This window comes from Cyclospora cayetanensis, unplaced genomic scaffold (genome assembly GCF_002999335.1).
Source record: "Cyclospora cayetanensis isolate NF1_C8 unplaced genomic scaffold, CcayRef3 CcayRef3_contig_26, whole genome shotgun sequence".
NCBI classification, from domain to species: domain Eukaryota; phylum Apicomplexa; class Conoidasida; order Eucoccidiorida; family Eimeriidae; genus Cyclospora; species Cyclospora cayetanensis.
Genome location: NW_020312214.1, coordinates 15,070 through 37,926, shown reverse-complemented (window position 1 = coordinate 37,926; position 22,857 = coordinate 15,070). Strand labels below are relative to the sequence as shown.

Below are 22,857 nucleotides of genomic sequence, written 5' to 3'. Positions count from 1 at the left end.
AGATGGCAACTGCATGGTAGAGGATTGCGTCCAAAAGACGCAGCTGGATAAGGCGGTGTGCAGCGCCACCGACCCTGCAGCGGTAAAAAACTCCGGCATGACTTCACAGGAGGCGAACAGGCCAGCCCAGCTCCTCTGTAACCCGCTTAAACCCTCAGAAATTCCCTATGGAGTTCGTGCAGTCCTTCAGGTACGATGAGTACTTAGAAGCCAAACTGCCAACTTTTTAGGATTTAGCAAGATTGCCCAAGCACTCGTACCTGCGCACGTACTACCGCATTCCGCAACAGTATTACCATGCAAAGCATATCATGTTTGCAGAAAGCCTAATTACATCACTCTTGCACTGTTCTTGCAGCTCGAGCAAATTAGTGGCCTCTGCCGTCCAGCACAACTGCGGAAGTGTGGCGCTATGTGGCTGGATGATTCGCGCATACTGAGCTGTCACTCTTCAGTCCTGATGCAGCGAAATCTTCTAAACCGTAAGTATCCATAGACAGTCGGGAATACTGTGTAAATTACCTGCATGGCCCCACATGTTCAATAGTTTCTTTATTAACAAAGCTAATGTTTACGTGTTACCTTTTCACGCTTTCCTGCATCGGAACTCGGCTGCGTCCTCTCCTCAGAAACATCCAGGTGCCTTTTGGGTCACAATAGCAGCATTGAGTTCCTCGAAACAGCTAGTGAAGTAGGGTTGGCTGCAACAGTTGAAAACGAGTCTGACCAGCCAGTTATCCGGTGCGCATGCTATCCACAGCTCACCAAAAGAGTATTTTTCTCTATAAGAAGAATGCCCCTGCAATATCCGTGGTAACCGCTTTAGATATGAAAATCCACGTCAGCAACTTTCGGGTGATTATCCTTGCACAAAAGTAAACGGCTGACTTGGCAATCTGTGGACACATTCAGGATTTGGAAGCTTCCCCCTACAGTATCAGACAGTGAAGATATTCGCTGCATTGCGGTGAGGCCAACCGACTGCATTGGTGTAATCCCGCTTGTATCCTACATTGTAGGCCATCCTGCAGTGCATCCCGAAGAGGGGTTTCCTCTAGCACGCTTTCGGCTTACATCAAGGCGGCACTGCAGCTCACTGATATTGGCTATTGTCGAGCGCAGTGGGACCTATAGCTGTGCAGCCCGCTTGATCCCTCTCCGGACCGCTGATTCGCTGGCAATCAGCATCTCATTTTCTTACACAGAGCTGTCCATTCGGATTGCATGAAAGTAGCTTTGCATTTGGCGCAAACAGAGCTGTTTCAGGAGAGTTCAGTGGAACACCCTTACAATGCCTGCAGATTGTTCAATCTGTAACACTTGAGAGGATTTCTTTGCTTCGTCTAGACCCTAGAGGCCGATACATGGTGGTAAGTGACATGCTTCTGTGCTTCGATCAAACGACTTTTCTCGCCCTAGATAGGGGAATAAATATTCATTATATCAAACTTTGAACAATATTAAAGTACTACGAGTATTGGCTCGTAGCGCTTAAATATTGTTGCTTTTAAGTGTAGCCATAATTTTCCTCCTCAACCACTTACGATACCATTGGTGAAGCTTAGTGTGAGAAGCGAAGGTAAATGGAGTCCTAAAATAGGCACATATCAGGCGTGGCTGTCTCTGTAGCTCGTCGGCTTAGACCACCTGGGCCGCCAGCAGCTTCAAGTGTGGGAGCTTCATGGATTGCTAACAACCGGGAGCCCAAACCTGCTTGCCCGCCAAGTGTCAGACTTCCAGGTCACTTATACCGAAACCCTTGCCAGGTTATAGCTTCTGTAGGGCTGCACTCCTTTAAGCTAGATTTTTATCGTGGAAATGAGATAGTCCCGGGTGCTGCTTCAGAGCCGTCAATAGGTGAACTGGGTATTGCGTACAGATCGAGGCACTCCGCATATCGCCGCTCGAAGAGCTGAGACTCGTCAGCTGTGGAAAAGAAAATGTTCGCTTTTGGCGCATCAAGGTCAGCCAACAACGATTTTAGATCTCCCGCATCAGCATCAACAAGTTTGGTAGTAGGACACTAGTAAGAGCTGTGTTGGCTTGCATGCCGTCAATATTTAGTGTACTGTAGGACTTACCCTAGAGTCCCTTATTTACTACGTTGTCCCAAGATAAACTTGTAAAAGTCATTAATCCACCACCAAACCTAAGTGGTACGGCAGCTTTCCTGGCCTGGCACTATTTGCTCTCTGGGTACTCTAGAGCCGTAAGCGAATTTACATTCGCACGGGCAGTGGCGAAATCATGTGGCGGGCACATCATTGTAAGCAGAAGCTACGGAATAAACGAACCCTGAGTTTTTCGGCATATGACACTACAGCGAGCTTCTTTGCGCAACATTTAAGCACTGTTTGCCAAAAAGGAATGTACCAGAACCGCCAAAGCTGAGACCATGGGATTTCTGCCATTTTTACGCCAGTGTGGTATGCCAGTAAACTTGCGAGACATGACTGAGTAAGAAATATTCAACCGTTGCCTCTACTTGACATGCAGAACGCGCATTTGCCGGGATGCAATGTTGCACTTGATGGTCTTGGAAGGGGAAGCCTCTTCACAGATCTCGCGTTCGTACTGCCTCAGCAACTGCAACAACTCACTTCACGTGAGGCGTACAGTAATTGAGGGGCTAGTTCAACCACACCGTCATGAGGGGAATTCCTTTAATTTCCCGGTCTTGCCCATTTAGAGACATATTTTGCATTTCTATGGAGCAACGATGCACTACTTCCAAATAGTAACCTCGGTAAAGCGAAACCTCGCAATAATGGGGTCGATGTTTTGACATTCTTAGCGATATGCGATGATCTGCTTTTCTTAGGAGGCGAATCAGGTTCCATGGCAAAACTGCTTGTCTCTTCGACATGCGGAAGCCTTCTACAGGTAGGCTTTGCACAGGGCATAAGCATAGTTCGAAACGAAGAACACGCCTTGCATACTGAGCACCATGGCCTAGTCTCCCAGGGTTCAACGTGCAGTGGAAAGGCTGCACTGGAAAATGAATGAGGCGCAAGACGAGCCTTACCTGCTCTCAGATTGATTATTTCACCCGAGCACTCAAACGCGTATTTAGCTTACACCAAAGTCCCATCTGGGCGATATCCACCGGCCCAGGCTTTTGCGTCACGGCCTCTGCAGACAAAACAGTAAAGTAAGAAGCCTAATAGCAGCTTCTGAATTCCGCAAGACATTTCAGAAAGTGCTATATCTAGCCGACAAATGATCTTCCCGTTTAAGAGTCCGATATCGGCTTTTCAGTGCATGCTCTGTTTTTGTGTGCACATTAAATTTTATTCAATATAGAAATGAGGAGTTGGAGCGCCCGAACGGCTAAGAATGCATGTTTGTCGCAGGGTGTGGCCTCTAAACTTCGCAACAGCATATTACTCTGCAGGGCACAATGCGGCATGCGTGGGTATCGAGACCTCTCCAAACGGGCAACAAGTGCTTTGCACTTGTGCCGACAGTACAGTGGAGCTTTTTGACCTCACAAAGCAGCACCATATCCCGATTAGCCGCGCACACCCAGCTCGCGTGCTAAGCGCCTCCATCAGTGGTAGGCAATTCCTCCATCAAGAGCTGTGCGTTATAGCTTCAATACCGCATTTGCCAGGAAAATTCCTTAAAGCTTGCCAGCTCTTAGCATCCAGTCTGAGAAGCAAAGCTGCTAATATATTTTGTATTCTGCTCTTCACCGCCCGACCGCACCCATTCGACTGTCCCTTGCTGTTGTGTAACGTCGGCAGCCTCTCTAAGAGAGCTCTACACAATATGCGAAGATAGTCTTGTCCGCGTATGGAATCTTCCTGAGCTTCAGCAGGTGCATGCCCTCATTACTCTACACACAGCGCTCTTGCCGCAGGTCGACTATTACAAGGGCACACGGCACTAGGCTCAACTGCAGGAGGCTGATTCGCTACTGCGTCCCCATAATGCTTGAATTATTCACTTCGAGCAGCATTGCGTATGCGGATTTGCTACACTCCCTGCAGACGTTTGAGTTGGAGAGCCCCCACGACCCGCCACTCTGTGTGGCTGCCCATCCCACCCAGCGCGTTGTGGCATTGGGCTTTAAGAGTGGATCAGTGAGGGTGTTGGCCGTTGAGGGGCCCACTGTATGGATGGAGGCTAATCATCATACGCATCCCATTACAGGCCTTTGGTTTGTTGACATGCCCACAGCTGCATTTGACCAGGCGGATACCCGAGTCCTCCCTTCCCCTTCTCAGCAGCAGGAGCACCAGAGACAGAGTAGCTGCAGTACAAGAAACGTCCCAAAGAACAGAAACAAGATTCCCTGGCAGTGTTCCCTACTTATTTCGCTCGACGCCATAGGATGTGAGCAGCAACTTCCTGAATGCTAGTTGTCACTCGAAGGGCGAGAGCTGTTGCCGTGGAGGCTTCAGCACACTTTCTCATAGCTGCACGATTATGTTGTTAGATGCTCTAAACGACGCTCTCACGACCAAGTTGGCGGTTCGTGATGTTGATGGTGGCGCTTGCTTGCCACGCTGCAGGCATGTGCATCTTTTCCGAGCTCCATGAATTCTCCCTCATTCGGAAGCTTGAGGATACCCCTGCAGATGCCCCTCCAGAGGGGGTTCCAGCAATTGTTTTTGCAGCTCATGGATGCAAAGCTGTTCAATATTGTTCATCCCGGAAACTCTGCCTTTACAGCCTACCCAATTTCGACTTTGAATATGCCCTGAATCCATTTTCTACAGCATGTAATTCCCTGAGTATCACAGCTTTCATCTTCTCAACGGCTGGAGACTCTCTCTGCGTCTGTGGAAGTGACTCGAAGATGCGCCTCTTCACCTTGCAACAGGAAGTAAGCGGCCTTCCCTACAATGGTCTGAGCGTCGTCAGAAGCTCCAAATTGGCGTTGTTTCAAGCGTTGCCAAAGCGCCAAGTGCCCTTCTGAGCTGGCTGGACCTGTGTAAGCGCTTTTTAAGCCTCTCTTCCACGTACGGTGGGTGTAAAACCACGGCGGGCTGCAAGGCTGTTTTGCTGAGAATCAGTGCCTTTGTGCAGGAAGGCACAACTGTATTGCGCCAGTGCCGCGTGTTTGCGCTGTTAAGCGGCCCCATCAGTACTGCCTGGGTATCTTCAGCTACACGGGTAGGCAGCGGCGTTCCGCCAGCAGCTGTAACATGTGGAGCTGATGACAGGCTAATCAGGGTAAGTTCGCATGTTATTCAGAGTGCCGTTTTTGCGCATACTGCGTCAAGCACAGTGAAGTCTACCTTAGCAGTGGCTTCGCCAGCAATAGACTTTGCCGTCCTCCCAGCGAGGGTTCGTTCAAGGCATCCCTCGTGAGTGTACAGCCAATGTCGGTGTATTTGAAGAGCTGGCGTCTGCTGCTTGCAGGTCTGGAGCTTGGCTGAAGAACCGCCCTCCACCAGAGAGGCGCCCAGTCAGAAACCAGGGGGAATTGACTTGTGGGGCAAGAAGTCAGCGGACTCGGCATTACGCCGCTGTTCCTGCACTGAAAGTACTCTGAAGCCCACTACAAACAACAGCAGCTCTTTTGATGCTGATGATGAAGGCCTAATTGTCACAGAGTTTCCTCAGTTTCACTCGTTCGCCGGCCACAACAAGTCGCCCTTCATGCTGCAGGCTCTAGGGGACTACTTCGTGTCCGTCAGTGCCACGGAGACAATCGTCTGGAAAGTGGGTTCCTCGATTCTTAGCAATGCAGCAGACTCAGTGCCTTTGGATTGTTGCAAGCCCGTGATGCCGCCACGAGAAGCTTCGCCCTCTTCCAAAAGGGTGCTGGGGGAAAGCGCCTCTCAGGAGGACTTTCACGAGGCCTTGCAGCACCTACAGCCCCAGCAGCCGCTGCGGCCTCATCCCAAGCCACTGGAGCATGCTAATTTGCAACCGCTGGAACGGCCCTTGCCGATGGGCTATTGGGGACCTCAAGGAAGATCAGCTCCATCGGCCTCCTTGCGAACTTCACAATGCGGAAGCCCGACAAGTTCAACTGCCCTAGTTGGCGCAGCTCAGCCGCAGCCGGGAATGCCAAACGGAAAACAATCTGCTGACGCAACTCTAGTGGCTGTGGCTTCCACACGTCAGCCAGTGGTCCCCCGTGCTTCGCCTGCAGCGGCAGTGGATTCACTAAAGGCATTGAAAAGGGAAGCTGGCACAATAGCGGAGATCGCAGCTGTCCATACAGAGAACGGACCACTTGTAGCGACGTCAACCACCGCTGTTGACGTCACACCACCCAACAAGGACACGGGTAGAGAAGAAGTGTTAGTCGAAGGCGAAGAAGCGTCAGTGAAATCCGGGAATCTCTCGAATGTTCAAGTATTTCAGAGGACCGCTGAAACAAAAGGAGGCTTCGAGGCCAGTACACAGGCTGGAAGCCCCGTGATGGTGTCTCAGGATTGGCAAGAGCTCGCCAATGAGCTGGGCATTTTTGCTCATGGTGCTGCTGCGCGCCATATCCTGGGAACAGCCGTAGCGGCATGCCGCAGAGGCTGCCTATGGAGACCGGTAAAGGGTGGGCGAAATTCACCAACATGAACGCACCACAGGGAGGCGTCATTTAGCACGAAACCTTTGGGTCAGGGGACACACCACGCATGACATGCACAGCCACAAGTGCCTATTTATTCCCATGATCCACATAAGCTTCTCTGCAGCACAGCAGCTATCGTTCTGTCGGTGTAGAAGCAGATAAATTGATTAGAACAGCTTTCAGATCGTAGTTGGCTTGCAAACTGCTTATACTATCAGTGGATGCAATACAGCACAGTACAAGCTCATGGCATTGGAATATAATTACATTCGCAGGTGTCTTAGCCTACGCAGTTGGGCGCTGGATTTTGATAGAACGCCTTGGAACAGATTCAGCCTCTCAGAATGGTCGATGCCTTGGTTTGTTGCCGACACTTCTGGAACGGGCGACACTAACGAACGTGCAAAAACAGGGGCCCCCGGCGGAGTCCTCGATGCGACGAGGCCCTTTAGTCCACGGCACCCAGCCACAGCATCCGCAACGGCATATGCGTCGTGCAAAGCAGCATCCTAAAGAGTTGGTACAGCAATGTAGACTGAAATTGCGCAAGCCTCGAATGGCTGTTCTCAAGCATCCAGCAGTTGGCCGTTCAATCGCATTTTGCCTTGACAAGACTACCCGCGTAGCTGCCACCATCAGCGGTAAGCATTAACTGCTTCACCACCGGGAAAGCTCGAAATAGTGAATGCAAGCATTTTAGTACGTGCATTTCTTTATAGCGACTTCGGTTGCCGATGCTGTGCATATTTCTGGTCGCCTCATGTGCAAGGCTTTCGAGCGAGCTTGTGGCTGCAGCGTTGTTGCCGCCCAAGAAATGCAGTGCAAATTGCTGCTTTGATAAGAGCACCTGCAGTACTAGCGCTGCCTGCTGCGGCGCTGCCAACAAAGCTCCAGAGAGTGAGGCAGCTTTAGGTAGCGGCTGTTGGGGCCTTTGCGTTTGGAAGACGGAGGGCTCTGGAGAGTTGCTGGGGGTATCTCCCTTGCCAAGCGCCTATGGAGCAGGAAGACCCTTCTCTCTCGAAACAGATTCAGTGCATTCCATATATCCAAGTCAAGCGGCAGAAGGCCTACCTGCGGTGATATTCTGTGGAACCGATTACATTGTAACTGCCGGTTAGTCTTTGTCAGCGCATCCATGAAGGCCTGTTGGTATTTTCAGGCCGTTTCACGCACTTGGAGGGCACGGCCGTGCAGCAGCCTAGCTTTCTAAAAACTAATGATTATTGGATTTGAGTTTAGCTCCTGTAATTTATCGCGCCTATGAGTCTTGAAGCTGCAAATGGCTTGTCGCGCCTGACTTGAAGGGAATATCGCACTGTCCGTGGCCTTTACAGGCGGTGCCGCAGGAGGTCGCATGGACGTTTGGCGTGCATCTGAATTTGTATCTGCACCAAGGCACTTCTCTTCTGTGCAGCCTAGAGGAAACGCTCCTGTAGAGGCAGCCCATAGCTGTAGCGACACCGCACGGCAGGGCCTCGGCGCGTGTTGTTGCAGAGCCCGCTTGGCTGCAGGAGAGCTGTCGCTGCAGCTTCCGCTTGGGCCAGCTGCCGCCGTTGGGGCAAATCTAGACGTAACCTTTAGACGTATCCTCAGCGCCTCTTCTAGGGATGAGCGGGAGGTTGTCCTTGTCAGTGCCCGCTCAGTTACACTCTGGCGGATTGTTAGCCCCGAAGGTGGCAAGGCGGATCCCCGCAGTAGGTTGCTCTGGCTGGAAACACGTTTCTCAGGGGTAGACAAGCTATTTCGCTTGTTGTGTCTCGGGCACGTTTGTTGCTATAAGGAAAGCTTTCCAGGCCTTAAGGGGCAACTGAGTAGTAAAGTCATGCTAAATGCCCCTCGGTGCATCCTTTTTTGCAGAAGACTGCAAACCCGACGCGCTTGAGCTGCAGTTCCAGTACACCCGGCAGCCGCGGCGCCTACTGTTGGACCCCTTAGAAAATTATACTACCGCCTGCCTCACCCGAAGAGGCAAAAACACCCCGCGACTGCTTCTAGTTGCTTCTGACCGGGTAGGCCTCATATTGGTTGCGTTAAGTGAGCTGCGATTGCCTCACCGCTGCATCTGATGCGAACGCGGGGCACCGGTAGGCTCACTGCAAACGGGCATAAGTGGAGCTGAAGCTTTATTTCTGCGCCTACTGTATTAGCTGTTTCCTGACGCATAGTCCACAGGAAATCCTCGCTCTTTTCTTAAATCTGGATCCACATTCATGCAGGGCTATGTGTACGGCTATGACTACGAGGCGAATGTTTTTTCCTTTGAACTCCTCCTTGGAGACTTCTGCATTAGTAGGAAGGCCGCCCTCTAAGCTTTTGGGACCAAAACGTTTTGCACTTCCTGCTTAACTTATGATCAGGCACGAAGCGCAAGGGTGGGAAGAGGCCACATGAGGCACCCTCAGGGTGGATGTCTGTGTTTCTTTGAAAAAATGACAAGGTCATCCAGTCAGATAGACCTGCCCTAGAGCAGCTTGCGTTGTTGTACTCATGTTGAAATAGGCTGCATAACCTGCGGAAACGCCCTCCATCTGGCATATGCTACGGGTTCAACCGCTCGAAGGATCACGGTGGACCTGCAGCGACTTTCCGAGATGTGCGATACTGATACGCTTTGAGACCCTGGTTGTTTGCTCATGTACCGCGCAGTGCTACTTCTGAACTCAGCCATGTGGCGTGATCTGTGCCTTTGCAACCCAGCAAGCAAGGCGAGCAAAGACAAGCCACTTAGATTGCTGCAGTAATACTGCACTTATCAGCTTGGAATTTTATTAAATGTCTTTCCTATGAAGGACTACGCAGGCGCCAGGCTTTGGGCCCTCAGTCTCTTGATATGCGGCAGCACCCATCCGTACAGTCTCTTTTTTTTGAAGCCCCCATAAGCTCTCTACAGCTCGATGCGGATGCACAAGAGGCAAGTGCCCATAAAGCGACCCCTGCTTAAAGTGTTTTACTCGGCCTTCGGCACTGAGGCCAAGCAATCTATCCTTGCATTCCATTTTGGCTCAGGGAATCGCCACAAGCACAGAAAACACTATATGGTGAGACGTAATAAAGATGGCGGAAGCTCAGATAACAGGGAACCCGGGGGCTATACCTGAGCTCGGCTCAAAGTCTCAACGATCGCTCATGGCTCTTCAGGTACCTCCACTGGGAGCAGCGCTCCCAAGTACGTCTTCAGTCAAGTCACATACATCCCATTAGCCACCTTGCCGTCTCCCATCAGGTCAGGCAGCACGAGTCTCACGGCAATATACTTTAAAGCTTCCTTATCGATCAGCAAACAATGGAGGACAACGCATTAGCTGCAGGTGATCAGAGCAGCTTCGAGAGTGCTTTATGTTGTAGGGAGCAGCGACAGCGCTGATTAACGGCAGCGCAAAAGGGGCACGAAAAATGCACGCGTCATCAAGGTCGCGCTGGGGAGCAGCTCGCGCAAAGTCAGAAGGCAACGATCCTCTCCTTGCTACTGCCGATACAGGCGGATCCTTAAGGATTTGGAGTCGCTGGCCTCTCCCCCAGCAGCTAGCGAGTTTCTCGCTGCCCGAAGTGTGTACAGCTCTTGCATTCCTTTGCTCTACTCTTCTCCTAGGCTCTTTCACCGACGGGTCTCTGCGGCTGATCGACGCAGCGGCTTTTCGCATCATTGGCCGCCTACAGCTGGTCGTTCCCCAAGATCCTCTTATCGCAATAGCGTGCCTTGGAGGTGAGCCGATCTTGTGGCTCCCCGTGCATTGTTTGCTTCCGACATTTCCTCGATTACACAGCACTGGATGTGCTTAAACGCTAAGTGCAGTTTCGCTGTCCTCTGCGGCCGGAGTCTCTGCAGATCGCCACGCATTGCTGGCAACGGCTTCCGGAGAGCTCCTCTCTTTGGTCCTCGACTTGGCATTTCATGATGGAGCAGAATCATGGCCGCGGATCAAGCACGCGAGCGTTTCAAAGATAACAAGTGCAATATTGGCGTGCTTTGGGTCCACATTCACTCTCCAGAAACCTCTCGTTTTGGGGAGCAACTGCACCACTTGCCATGATTGCAGGTGCTCAGCACAAGACGGTCTCCACTCCCCTGAAGGCATTCCTTCTTTGGTGGAAAGCCTCGTGGGGCAACGGCACGCCACAGAGGCCGCCATGTCGGCCGTAGATGCTCGAGTGCACTTCGCCTGGTGCCTTTCTGGGGGCTACTGCTCAGTTGGAGCTTACATCAGGGGCAACGCGGACGCAAAATGGATGCTTTCCGTCTCTTCTTGGTGCATTCACCCCTCGTTTCTTTGTTGCCGAGCTCAATTATAATTTCCACCTGTTCCCTTGTTAATTAACGGTGGAGCTAAACGATGAAGTGTATGGAGCTAAACGCAGAGCCAACTGCTTAGTGGATGTATAGCTATCAGTGTTTTTCTACGGCGATGTTTAGCAGTCCCATGCAAACACTGCATTGTCAGGTAGATGGCCGCATTGCTTTTCGTGTGCAGTTTCGGTGTCCGCTTTTGTCCTGAGGGCAACGACAGCATCTTGCGCGCCTCCGATCAGCCAGCCATTTCCCGTGCCTGCTTTTCCAACTCCAAAACCCTTCTTGTTGCAAGAGGGCATTCTCTGTTTGTATTGGACTGCAGATCACAGCAGGTGGGGGACCAAACGACTCAGCTTTTCCCGTTTCAAGTCCGTGTTCTCATGTCAGCCACGTGGCAGTCCAAGGCACAAACGAGCATTCTAGAACGATGACGTGTTGCAGGCCCGTGTGCGATGCGTAGGTGACGCGCAATTTGAACCTCTGTAACGATCTTGGTATCCTCAAGTTTCGAATGACTGGACCCATAGCCATTTCATCAATTTGTTGCCCGCGAGAAGACGCCGCCATCATGGTCACAGAGAGTACGTTCACTCACGGCGAAGGCTGAGCTACGTCACACCCAGCGCCTTCTTTACGCCAAACGCCAAGGCAAACTCTTTGTTCTGTGAGTATTCAAACACAGGCTTATGATGGCTCTGGTGGTAACGCAGGTGGCGACATGCTATTACTGGAGGTGGCAGAGCTGCGCTTGACGTGGGTAGCGCACTACAATATCCACCCTGATCTACCAAGAACCCCAGGAGGCACCTGCGCCAGTCCAATATCCATTACATCATATGCGAACGACGAGGTGGCCCTTGCCTGTGGCTGTGCCATTAGCCTGGTTCATATATCCTAGACACACTGGCTGCCACGGTATGCGAAATCTCTGTCTGCAAGAGCGTGTCGGCTCTGCGCTCAGTGTTTTTAATAGGGTAAGGTCTGCCTATTTTGCTGCTGGCCAGCCATCAGTGCTTAGCCAAACAGTTTTCCTCAATCTGCTCCATGCCACTTGGCACAGCATCCCCCTAGACACTGGCAACTTGTGCCCATTAAGGACTGACCGCATTATCGGCAACATTAAGAATTTCTTTTCGCACCCATGCTTTGTGCACTTTATTTCTTGCCCTTCCATCCTTCTAAAAGTCTCTATCGGACGTGGAATTGTGTTTTCTCCCCTCTGACCTCTGCTTAGTAAGGTATTTGTTACCCTAAAACGCGAGTTAGAGGAGCGCAAAACCTGTGGAACAGCGGAGAATACTCGCTATAATTTCTTCCATCAAATTATACAAAGCCGTTAGAGTCTGGATCTGTTGACTCTGTACATTCCGTAGAGTGTGCCGAGCCCGACGGCAAGGGATACAGGCGCCATCGCAGCTCTTACAGAGCCAGAAATGGATGGCAATCCTTCCTGCAGTTCGTCTGTCAACGCTTGTAGTGCTTCTTTGATCTCCGCTACGGCTGGGATTACATTCTTTAATAGGCAAATACTCAGAGCATAAGAAATTAAATGACGTACATGGCAGTTTGGCCTCAGGCCAGTTGAGGCTCCAGTGGAGAGGTCCTCCTGAAGCTGTGGGCGATGAATGTTATCCATGATAGAGAAGCACGTCCGTTGGCTGGGGTTAAGGCCACCTTCCCTAGAGTCAGCTGCCTTACCAAATCCTTCAACGGAAGCAGAGCCACGCAACTCTCCGATTTGGCCAGCGGGAGGCAAGCTCTGAAGTATACGCCTTTGTGGGCGTCCTAGGATTTCCATGCTTGTTGACCTTACCCCTCCTGCTTCTCGAACAATATCCCTCCAAATCGCCATTGCTGAAAAATGAGGATATTGGGGATAATCGAAATCACGAACACACGAGTAGGGAAAACGCATTCGGCCACCAAAGCATATTTTTCAAGCAGCAGCGAATCCACTGACACAGCGTACTCTGCTCTCTAAGGTCTGAATTCATAAGAGCGGAGAGATCCGGTGTCGGGTGCTCGTGAGGTAGCCGCTTCGCCCCCTGTGCTCTCCTAGCCCGTTCCTCTGCACCCAAGATGTCGATCTCACATCCCACACCTATAGAGGACGTTGAATATGCCGCAGGCCTACTTCGTGCGTTTCAGTGGGCCTACCCTTGTACCCGGGTCTGTAAATGGCATTGATGGTGGCTGGGAACTAGGAAAAATATGTTAAGAAATATTTTTACTTGCACAAACAGGCTCCAGAGGGCTGACACTCGCCCTGACCGTTGCACATTCCATTGAGTCCTGACCCTGGGCATAGCACCTGAAACATGAACTTTGTTGTAGTTTGCAGGGCACCATGAAGCAAATCAGAGACAGACGCGATAGCAGGAGTTTCCATGAAATCCAGGGAAACATTTGCAAGCTCCGGAGAGGCAGACGCCAGAAAAGTTGCACTTCGCAGGGCATTCCAACACCTGAAATGCAAAATATTCAAAGATGTACTCCACGGCACCCGCTAAAGCAAGCAAGAGCAAACCTCTCCACAGTCATGGGAACTCCATCCAGGTTGGCAAGTACATGAGGCGCCAGCGCAAGTTCCCCTGCCAGAACAGACACCTCCCCCTCCGCACGGCTGCAGGCCATGAAAATTGCGACCACTCTGTATTTGTTTGAAACTCTAATAAAGCAAAACTTACCGTTACATTGAAAGATACGACGTCCGTATAGTCCATGGCCCCCAACTTTCCCCCGCAGAAGATCAGCACTTTCCCTCCTAGTGTGAAAGGTAGCCTTGGAATGATTGTTGAAACATAGACGCGTGCACATGTCCGCACCGCTTAAGATAACTGCTCCATGCCGTTCACGAGGCGCAAACTTTGGGTCGCCAGCAGAGAGAAGTGTCCATGTGTAGCTTCTTGCATCGAGGCGCCAAACGTCGCTGCAGCAGTAGGAATGGAAGCGGATGCAGACTGTCTCTCGTGACTAAGGAGAAGCACTTACTTGTAGCACCTCCGGACAGTCCGTCGTGAGTCGCATCCTCCGGCAATTATTATCTAGAGTTCCTTCAGGTTAGATTGTGAATTGCGGAACCGCCACGTGCCTCAGCTTACATCGCTTCCGTTCCTCACTGCACTGTGGCCTGTGAGACGCACCACTGTTTGCTTGGGACAAAATTTCCTTTGATTGTTCGCACTCACCCTCTCTAGGTTGAGGCTGTCGGCCTCTGATAGGCGCTCGAAGCCATTTGTCTTCCGCCAAATTGTATACCCATCTGCGAGTGATTTATTCGCTGCGTAAGCAGACCATGCCTCCTATTTGGGCTCACAAGTCATTTGCACGTAAGCCTGTAGGATTCATAGGACAGTGCATGCACTTGCGCGTGCAAATTATTCCACATACCCTCTGCGCTGTAACCGCCGAACAGGAATAGATGTCCATTAACGTACGTTAGTGTAGCTCCCTCTCGGGCTGGTGGTACATCCCCAGTACCTGTTACCGCCCACACTGCGCGCAGGGAAATCCAATAATCTACTTGCATTTTCTTACTGCGGGAGATCGCGTGAAAACGGACTGGGAATTGCTCGGAACCAACGTTAGGTAGATCCTAATAAGTAGTGAATATTAGTCACTGGTTGCAATTGAAGAGCATGCACAAGCAGTCTCACCGAGTCAAGGTCGATCACCCATAAATCGTTCAAGAAGCGTCCTGACTGCTCTCGAGATTAGTTACAGAAAGAGAAGGGCTTAACAAGTGACTTGCTTCATTGAAACCTCCAAAAATATAGATCTTTTCGCCGTCCGAAGCAGAAGCATGGCCGCTGCGCGACTCTGAAATTCACCATTCTTATTGGTGCAAATCGCAAAAGGCTGCTCCTTTAAATGCATTGCGTTACCAGGGCGGAAGTTCTCGGGTCCTACGCCAATATACCACCTACGCCAAGCTGGGTCTACGGCAAAAACACAGTACAGTTTTATGGCTCAGCGCAAACGCTGCGTGTGCATCCTACCAAATTTGTAGATGTCATTGTACGTTCCGTCGTTAGATTCTCCCCCAAAGAGGATCAAAGAGCCACGGACCGCGTTCAGCGAGGCGCCTCCCCTTGCAGAAGGAGAGTCGCCGCGGGGGTACACGTACTCCCATGAGCTTGTTGATGTATGGAATGCGTAAAGTTCGTCAGAACAGACATCTGAAAAAAGGTTTGGTCCATTCGTAGGTAGATATATAGGGCATATGCTCTTATAGTTTCAGCTAGCATGTAGCTTCTGATGCACTCCAAGTGCTGCCACCAGCTTGCACCTAGGCAGCGTGACGGACCTTGTTTATCGCACCCTCCGAAGAGATAAGGAACGTCTGACAGAGATGTACTTGCAATTCCATGGCGGCCTGTAGACGAAGTGGCTCTTCGTATCACAGGTAATATGAAAGATAAACAAGCTGACCTGGAGGACCATGAGAAGAGGATTCGGAAACTACAGAAAATTCCAGCGCAAAACTTGCTGGAAGGCACAGTGCTCCAATAATAAGGTACTGCATGGTTAATATTGCTCAAGTTCGGCAGTTTCCTACCAAAGAAAAGAATGAAGTTAGGCGTTCATCCTCATGCGTTTCTGGTGTATACTCAGCTACTGGAATGCAGACAATAGGCATTCGTTAACATTGCACTAATATGCTCCAAAGTATTTGCTAACATACTTAGATGAATATTGATGATGCATTGTTTCTCCGTAGCTGCGTAGGCAGAAAATCTAAGGTTTTCCACCACGATGGTACCGATTCCCGATTTCTGAATCGCCAGAGCTACATGCGAAAACAGGCCTTCATGATTCATAGCATTTCACCGTGGCAGTTAGTTGGATGTACATTGCTGTAATTCTCTATACACATGTTCACTTGGAAAGCAATAATGCTCTTCTGCTGCTCTACAGCGGATGTGACGTGCTATAAGCAATGAATGCTGGACGTACAAATCTGTGCCCGGAAGGGCGCTCAGCAGTATACAAGGCCACTGAATGCCAGCCTCTTTTATCGGTAGCACTTTTTTACTGGTGAGCATGCAATTTCCCAGAAAGAGATAGCTCATATCAAAGGAGTGCATGCATAAATTGTACTTTAAGCCGTAATGTCCTGGAGTCCTTCTTCTACCAGAAGCTTCATGGATGGTTTTTCATAGCCGCACTTGGATTTTAGAAAACGTAATTTCAGGCGTAGATGGATACTTTAAGCCGCTATCGATCCAGCCAAGGGCTCTTGAGACACGCTGACACGGTCTGCTGCACGACGAGCACAGCATGGCTTTCCTAGCAGTCTTTCAACAGGAAATTGAATAGAACACTGCTGCTCAGTATCCTGAAGAGCTGGGAGAATGATCACCTTATGAGCTTCAAACATTCCGAGGACACAGCAAGGATTATGCTGGTGTAATTGCACTCTACACTCAGGCCAAAGAGTGCAGAAAGCAATATCACTTCAAATTAGTAATGTTCCCAGAAGAATACTGGAGGCGTAAAAGACTTCAACAATATGGCAAAGCCATGTTGTACATGGAACAAAAGCTTCCCACACCGGGACTCGAACCCGGGTCGCTCGGGTGAAAGCCGAGTATCCTAACCACCTAGACTATATGGGATGCCGGTAGACGCTGATTACATAACATTAAAGCTAGACGCTGGTCATTATTTTTGGTTTTCCGCAATTGTATCCATGATTTAACACTAAATTGTCTTGGGGATGCTACGTTGGACATCCGCCTTATGTCCTAAAAAAAGATGTAATTTCTCGCGTAGGCCCCACTACGGCGGCATTGGCGTTCGTTGAACTGAGGGCCCCTACCTGCTTCGTCCGCCTGCATTGACGGATATCATGAAATCTTGAGTATTTCCGCGGTCCTTGGCTCCTGAGCACTTTTCAGGATTTGGCCCTTCGGGATCCTCCCCTTACACCTGGACACACGGTCCCGAAACAGCTCGTTTGTTTGTTTGAAGCGTAGTTTGTATAACCTGTGGGTTTTACGTCGAATTCATGGTTGGATATGGATATGCGGCGCCAAGCCTAAATCGCTGTTAGCAATGACGTCTGCTACCGCCTCCGGGGACCCGTTCCCTCAGCAACATAGAATCCCAGCGGAGGTAGCAAATGGACGAATTGTTGTGCTGGGCATAGAGAGCAGCGCAAATAAAGTAGGGGTCGGCATAGTGGACAACTCCGGTGCTGTTCTTGCGAATCCTAGAGCAACATTTATCACCCCTCCCGGAACAGGCTTCCTCCCTCGGGAAACTGCCGCACACCATCAGGCAAATGTCACTAAGCTTATCCAGAAGGCCATGACCGAGGCCGGTGTTACTTCTGAGACTATCACATGCATAGCTTATACGGCGGGCCCAGGGATGGGCGCCCCCTTGGCAGTTGGAGCCCTTGCCGCCAGAACTTTAGCTCTTCTCTGGAGCAAGCCGCTTGTTCCTGTGAATCACTGCATAGCCCACATCGAAATGGGTCGTTTGGTGACAGGGTGCCGGAATCCAACAGTACTGTATGTGTCTGGGGGCAACACCCAAGTAATCGGCTACAGCGACTCGCGCTATCGAATTCTTGGGGAAACCTTGGACATGGCCATTGGCAACTGCATCGACAGAGTGGCGCGTCTCCTGCATCTTCCAAACGACCCCGCCCCAGGCTACCAGGTCGAGCAAATGGCTCGCAAGTTCGATATCGAATACCGTGCGAAACACCCTGAGATACAGGCCACCCCGCTTATACCCCTCAGCTACAATGTCAAAGGCATGGATATTGCATTTAGTGGGGTGCTGACAAAGGCGGAGGAAGCTATCCATGCAATGCATGAACGCCAGACCAGAGAGGCGAAGACACAAGACTCCGCTACCCTCGGGTCGCTCGCCCAAGCAAAGCAAAGTCTCCAGAGTGCCGCGTCCAGTAATGGGTGTCTGCACATTGCCGGCGATATTGCGAGACGTGTGCGCACCAAGCGTAGCGCAGGGAAAATCAGCGGCAGCCCGAGCGAAGGGGCGACTGAGAGCTCCATTCCTGCGGAGCTGCTGACACCTGAGGCGATATGCTACTCCCTGCAAGAATACCTCTTTGGAATGCTTGTTGAGATCACCGAGCGTGCCATGGCGCTTTGCCACAGCACGGATGTTTTGGTGGGGGATGCTGACTTGTACACTACGGGCTAGATATCCGGCTTAGCTTGCGTTGCATCTTAAATGCACTCGGATCCACACTCCTAGCTCTAATGAATACAGCGCGTAGACGCTTGAAGCGGTCTCTTACAGCAATAGCGACCCTTGAGATTTATCCCATGATAGCACAGCTTAGAAACTGAAGTCTGAGGGGCATGTCCAGCTGGTTTGCTGCAGTTCTGTTGCTTGCAGGTGGTAGGCGGCGTAGGCTGCAACATGCGGCTTCAGGAGATGCTCCGCGAGATGGCGAGGCGCCGTGGGTGTTCAATGGGCGGAATGGATGAGCGCTATTGCATCGATAACGGCGCGATGATTGCCTATGTGGGGCTGTTGATGTATAAGTGCGGCCAGACTATCCTCCCTACCCAGAGTTTCTACAGGCAAAGGTTCCGCACGGATCAGGTGGAAGTAACTTGGAGAGCACAAGAAGCCTGAGTCCCTTCTAGCTCTCTGCATCTGTTGTCCTTCAACGTGCTTTTTATCGCACCGTCCCTGTACCTGCATATGCTGCCTTTGTCTTCCTTTACTCATACCTGCTCATCTCGTTTTTCCTAGAGTCACCATCAACTCGCAATCCATAAATGGGAGGAACTACGCGGCACAGTAGGCCGCTGTTTTCCCCTCGCATGGCTAAGAGGCATGCTTTTCGCCAGCAACTGTAGTTTGCTCCTAATGCCTCACACACTTGACTGTTGGCGAAAAAAGCACAGAATTTCCAAGGTTCGGAAACTTGAAAGTGCAGGGCATCTGCGGCAAAAGTTGTATCGACGTCTGTCAGCTGAGACAAACCCCGCGACGGTGTATACAGGCCGCGACTTAGGGCATACACGTTTTGATATTTTAGAAGCAGTGCTTTATCTCTGCATGGGTAATGCTTTCTTTGCAACCCGATGTTTGTTACTGGGGATGTGGAACCCAAGCGGTGCAACCACTGTATCTGCTAAGTATCCATATTGCAAGGAGGAAGATCCATCAGGCGGCAAAGAAGCCCAGTCACCTTCCTGATATGTAGATGCTTTTTTTTGAAACTCTATCGGCAGGCTGGGGCAGAGAAAACGCACCACCAGGTATTCCGCTGCCCTTTTAGATAGATTTAAAAGTGGGCATGGGTGTTGCGCTTTTAGGTTAATCGCATGAACCTCTGCTGTTGCTGCAGTGTGAGAAGATTCGCTACTTTTTCAACACTGTGGCCCCTCTGATAATGGCAGGATGGCCAACGAGCGGTATATGGCCGTGCACATGCCATGGCATTTGCCGATGAGGGGGTAGCAGTAGGGGAGAAGGGTAGTCGTTGCTTTGGTGCCTGTGAAGGGCGGCGTGCCCTCATTGTCTTCTCTTGCTAGCACCTTGGCACAGAATGGAAAAAGCCATGAGACTTGAGGCTTGCCTACAGGCGAAATCATACTTACTTTGCCTCACACATAAGCATAAAGGCCGCCATCTTCTCTGCGCTCAGCAGTCAGAAGACCTCCACGCCGGTTTGACCCCAAATTATGCAACTGGTGGGACATCCAGACTTTATCACTCCATGTGGATATTCACATTCAAATGGTAAAAGACGAGAGAGCCTTGGTAAGCCTGGCAGCCATTAGGGCACGCGGTCAGGGGCGTTACAACGGCGATTGTTGCGGTGATGATACACAAAGTACGCCTATTTGGGTCAACGTAATCTGTTGATCAGTGATAAGCCCCTAATCGATTGCCATACAAAGTGAGGTCTTGGCCGGAATGCGCCATTTAAAGTCGGGGATTCGTGGACAGCACTTGCAGGGGAACTTGCACATTCTGTTTATGTGACCACAGCTCCCGTAGAGCTTTACCTAGGTAGATAGCTTTTAGTATTATTGCATGTATTACTCTTATTTGTCTTCTTCCCCACCGTGCTGCCTTCGGATCTGCAGGCACTGACGGGCGAGTTGACGGCTTCTTTGGTGTGCCTCCCATAGAGTGCACAACATACAAAACAATCGTCCCGAGCAAAGGGTATATGGAATGAAAAGGCTCTTCTACCTGTGCCTCCATCACAGCGCACGAACCATCAGTTCCCGAAGGTTGGAGAAGGGCACTTAAAACTTCGAAACTCGGGTGCTAGATAAAGACTTGATAATTGAGCCTCAGGGATCCGTTCACATGCTATATTTCGACTTCCGTGCTGCACTAGCATTGGTGAGTCCTCGCAGCAGCCCCCTGATAGTGCGTAGACACTATTTAGCACGTTTCGATTCGCGATGTCAACTAATATGAGAAGGCAGTGAGAACGTTTAAGGCATGGAATCCAGTTGCCACATGAAAAGAGATTTCGTGATACAGCGACCCACAATGAAATCAATAGGAACCCGACGGCGAGGGACGAAATTGAGCAAGAATGTCCCAGCCCCAGGCTTCGTGAATCGCCTCACGGGCGAGTGTCACTGGGTGAGTGTGCACTGGGATAAGCAAACGTGTGGCCCTCATTCAGTAATGCTTCAAATTGCATAGCAGTCTCAAGACGACATGGTGCCGTTAATCGAGAATTTAAGGCTCTTGAATCTTGCGGTAGTAGAATCCCACAACCGTGCATATCTACATTTTCTACGGATGGCATTCACGTTTGAGCGGGCGCTTTCACGTCTAATTAGATGTGATTTACTCTACTGATTCACTGCTTGTTCAACTGGACCTGCCGTGCAATAGTGATGGGACAACAGTATCGTGACACGCAGCCACCCGCAATGTGCATCGTAGACAGAAACTAGTTAAAGCACAGCCCACAAAGTAAGTCACATTCGGGGACGTTGTCTTGCCCCCGAAGCGGCGCAGCACAACGCCCAGCACTGCAGCTGTTAAGGATGTGGCGTGTTGCCACTCGCCCCATTAATCGCCACTACCGTTGACAGCTCGCACGGCCTTTCGCAGAGTCCGAACAAACTTCTCTGCAGGCTCAGGTAATTCGCAAGAGAAATTAAACAGTAAACCGAAACACTTCAATCCACATCCATGCCTATGCTATGCTTGAAGATGACAGTGCCAGCAGCACGGGCCAGTGCTGGATGAGGCGATTTGGAAGGCAAGCCCTCCAAATTGCCTTGCAACATTCGTTTTGCACTCTTATGACTTGTAGCTCGTGCAGAGGCCGTCTACTTTCCTTGTGACGATGACCAGTGCAATAATCAGACCTGAAAGCATGAGCAGAATACAACCAGCAAGGGAATGAACCAAAGTTACGAGCCAGAAAAAGGGTGCTAGTCACTTTCCGAGGGTAATCCCATGCGTCATCTAACAACACTCTAAGCATACGATAAATACAAGACTTACCATAAAGCCCAATAGCTTCGGCGAAAATGAGAATGAGGGTCACACCAAAGAACAACTTCGGCTGCTGGGCATTTGCCCGCACACCTGAAAAGCATAAAAACCTCAGTACCAGGTCTCTCAAACCAACACTTATTCACGGGATAAATTAAGCACAATAGCCGACACCTTGCATTGATGATAAAACTGAACAGGACATCAAGACGTACCAGCATCGCCAACAATTCCAATTGCAAGACCTGCCGCCAGAGAGCTCAGACCTACTGCCAGACCACCAGCCAAGTGTCCGTAGCCTGAGGCAGAGGTCATCACGCCATACTTGAAAACAATCCCCACTACAGTCGCCACACGCGGATGCAAGTAAAACCCTACATGGGACCTGAAAATACAGGGGCTTCCAATGATCACTGCAAAGCTTACCTGCGTATGCCGAGTAAACGTCTGGCGATCCCACTGATGAAAAGCAAGAGAAAGACGCACATCCCATGAAAAAAAACAATGAGAAATGCAGAGGCACAAATCCCAAGCGCTCCAAAAACGCGAACCTACGTGAGTGGAATGCCGAGAATTGTCGGCTTCTTGGCTACAAGGAAGAAAGTGCGGGCCGCTTACTAACGGACGAAATGACAATGGAGATAATGAGGCCGTAGATACCCAAGATACCAGCCATGATAACGGGTAGAATTGAACGCATGATTAGATCAGGGCGCATCACACCAACGCTGCTGACACCAACGCCGCTCTTTGCAGTTCCATAGGCTGCCCCCAGATCTGCGAGACCAACTCACAGTCACAATTCGCACCTCATGATTGGAGCACTAGGTTATAGCATGAAGAGTCACTGACTATCACGGCGAGCTCTTTCCCGCAGCCACAGCCTTTTCCCCATTTACATTCTGAGTTCGTTACCAACGCTCCATGGAAAAGAGAAGACACACACAACCCCCCGGAGCGATTTGGCCAACACCTCTCCGCGTGCAGCAGGCGACTCTCTTTAGGGTGTCCCAGGACTCTAGTCCCATGGGCCGCAAACTGTGCTGCCCCGAGCTGCCAGCAGAGACTATGGCTGCGCTCGCCGTAATTTTCGAAGAAAAACCAAAGGGATATGCATGAAGGGAAGAGAGGGACGGAGAAATAAGCAGACTGCAACACGGGTGCAGGCCTCTAGCCCACAGAGGTAAGTGAGCAGACCCCCTTCATGGCTGTTGCCCGCTAAACCGCACGAATTGACGCTTAGACGTACTCGCAAAAACGATGGCTGAGGTAATACCCATGAACCCAAAGAAGACCGAGTTTGGGTCGCATTGGAGAGCGGCTGACCAAAACATCTTGGTTGAGGGTTAGAGGATGTAGGGGAAAACCCAGGCAGACAGCGGCGCAGTGCAGTTCCTTTTGCCGTGGCCTGCATATACGTGTTATTTCCTTTCTGTGGGCTTTCAGATCTGTGATAGCTGCAATATCCAAGCCCGGCTTACGGTTCGGACTCTGCCAGCTGCCAAGCCGGTGCTGGGACGGCAGCGGCAACACTCTCGCAACAGCCCCGACTCTGCGACAGCCACGAACA

At 50.7% G+C, this 22,857-nt stretch overlaps 4 protein-coding genes and 1 non-coding gene across 5 annotated transcripts; 2 read left to right on the top strand and 3 right to left on the bottom strand.

The window, feature by feature from the left end:
- The first annotated feature begins 13 nt into the window (after positions 1 to 13).
- On the top strand, positions 14 to 11,715 carry LOC34618361. Its single transcript, XM_026338417.1, has 26 exons — positions 14 to 190; positions 359 to 431; positions 630 to 741; positions 913 to 967; positions 1,630 to 1,740; positions 1,880 to 1,963; positions 2,497 to 2,588; positions 3,074 to 3,151; positions 3,354 to 3,556; positions 3,747 to 3,820; positions 3,993 to 4,338; positions 4,518 to 4,831; positions 5,035 to 5,181; positions 5,371 to 6,511; positions 6,805 to 7,170; positions 7,424 to 7,642; positions 7,864 to 8,028; positions 9,029 to 9,122; positions 9,329 to 9,440; positions 9,536 to 9,567; positions 9,668 to 9,752; positions 9,875 to 10,232; positions 10,356 to 10,776; positions 10,999 to 11,149; positions 11,278 to 11,398; positions 11,528 to 11,715. The coding sequence occupies exons 1-26, from the start codon at positions 14 to 16 to the stop codon at positions 11,713 to 11,715; spliced, it is 5,319 nt and encodes a 1,772-aa protein (XP_026194202.1).
- Positions 11,716 to 12,153: 438 nt separating this feature from the next.
- LOC34618359 lies at positions 12,154 to 15,342 on the bottom strand. The gene is made up of 7 exons (XM_026338416.1): positions 15,249 to 15,342; positions 14,816 to 14,995; positions 14,520 to 14,636; positions 13,919 to 13,962; positions 13,643 to 13,781; positions 12,787 to 12,918; positions 12,154 to 12,671 (listed from the first exon to the last, which is right to left on the bottom strand). Exons 1-7 carry the CDS (start codon positions 15,340 to 15,342, stop codon positions 12,154 to 12,156), a joined length of 1,224 nt encoding a protein of 407 aa, XP_026194201.1.
- A 1,020-nt stretch (positions 15,343 to 16,362) lies between these two features.
- On the bottom strand, positions 16,363 to 16,435 carry Trnae-uuc. The gene has a single exon. It is a non-coding gene; the product is annotated as a tRNA-Glu (tRNA).
- Positions 16,436 to 16,874: 439 nt separating this feature from the next.
- Positions 16,875 to 18,437, top strand: LOC34618358 (probable tRNA N6-adenosine threonylcarbamoyltransferase). Its single transcript, XM_022731693.1, has 2 exons — positions 16,875 to 17,963; positions 18,195 to 18,437. The coding sequence occupies exons 1-2, from the start codon at positions 16,875 to 16,877 to the stop codon at positions 18,435 to 18,437; spliced, it is 1,332 nt and encodes a 443-aa protein (XP_022590046.1).
- A 2,652-nt stretch (positions 18,438 to 21,089) lies between these two features.
- On the bottom strand, positions 21,090 to 22,621 carry LOC34618357 (V-type proton ATPase 16 kDa proteolipid subunit). Its single transcript, XM_022731692.1, has 6 exons — positions 22,537 to 22,621; positions 21,906 to 22,064; positions 21,714 to 21,746; positions 21,503 to 21,586; positions 21,297 to 21,380; positions 21,090 to 21,157 (listed from the first exon to the last, which is right to left on the bottom strand). The coding sequence occupies exons 1-6, from the start codon at positions 22,619 to 22,621 to the stop codon at positions 21,090 to 21,092; spliced, it is 513 nt and encodes a 170-aa protein (XP_022590045.1).
- Between the last annotated feature and the right edge of the window lie 236 nt (positions 22,622 to 22,857).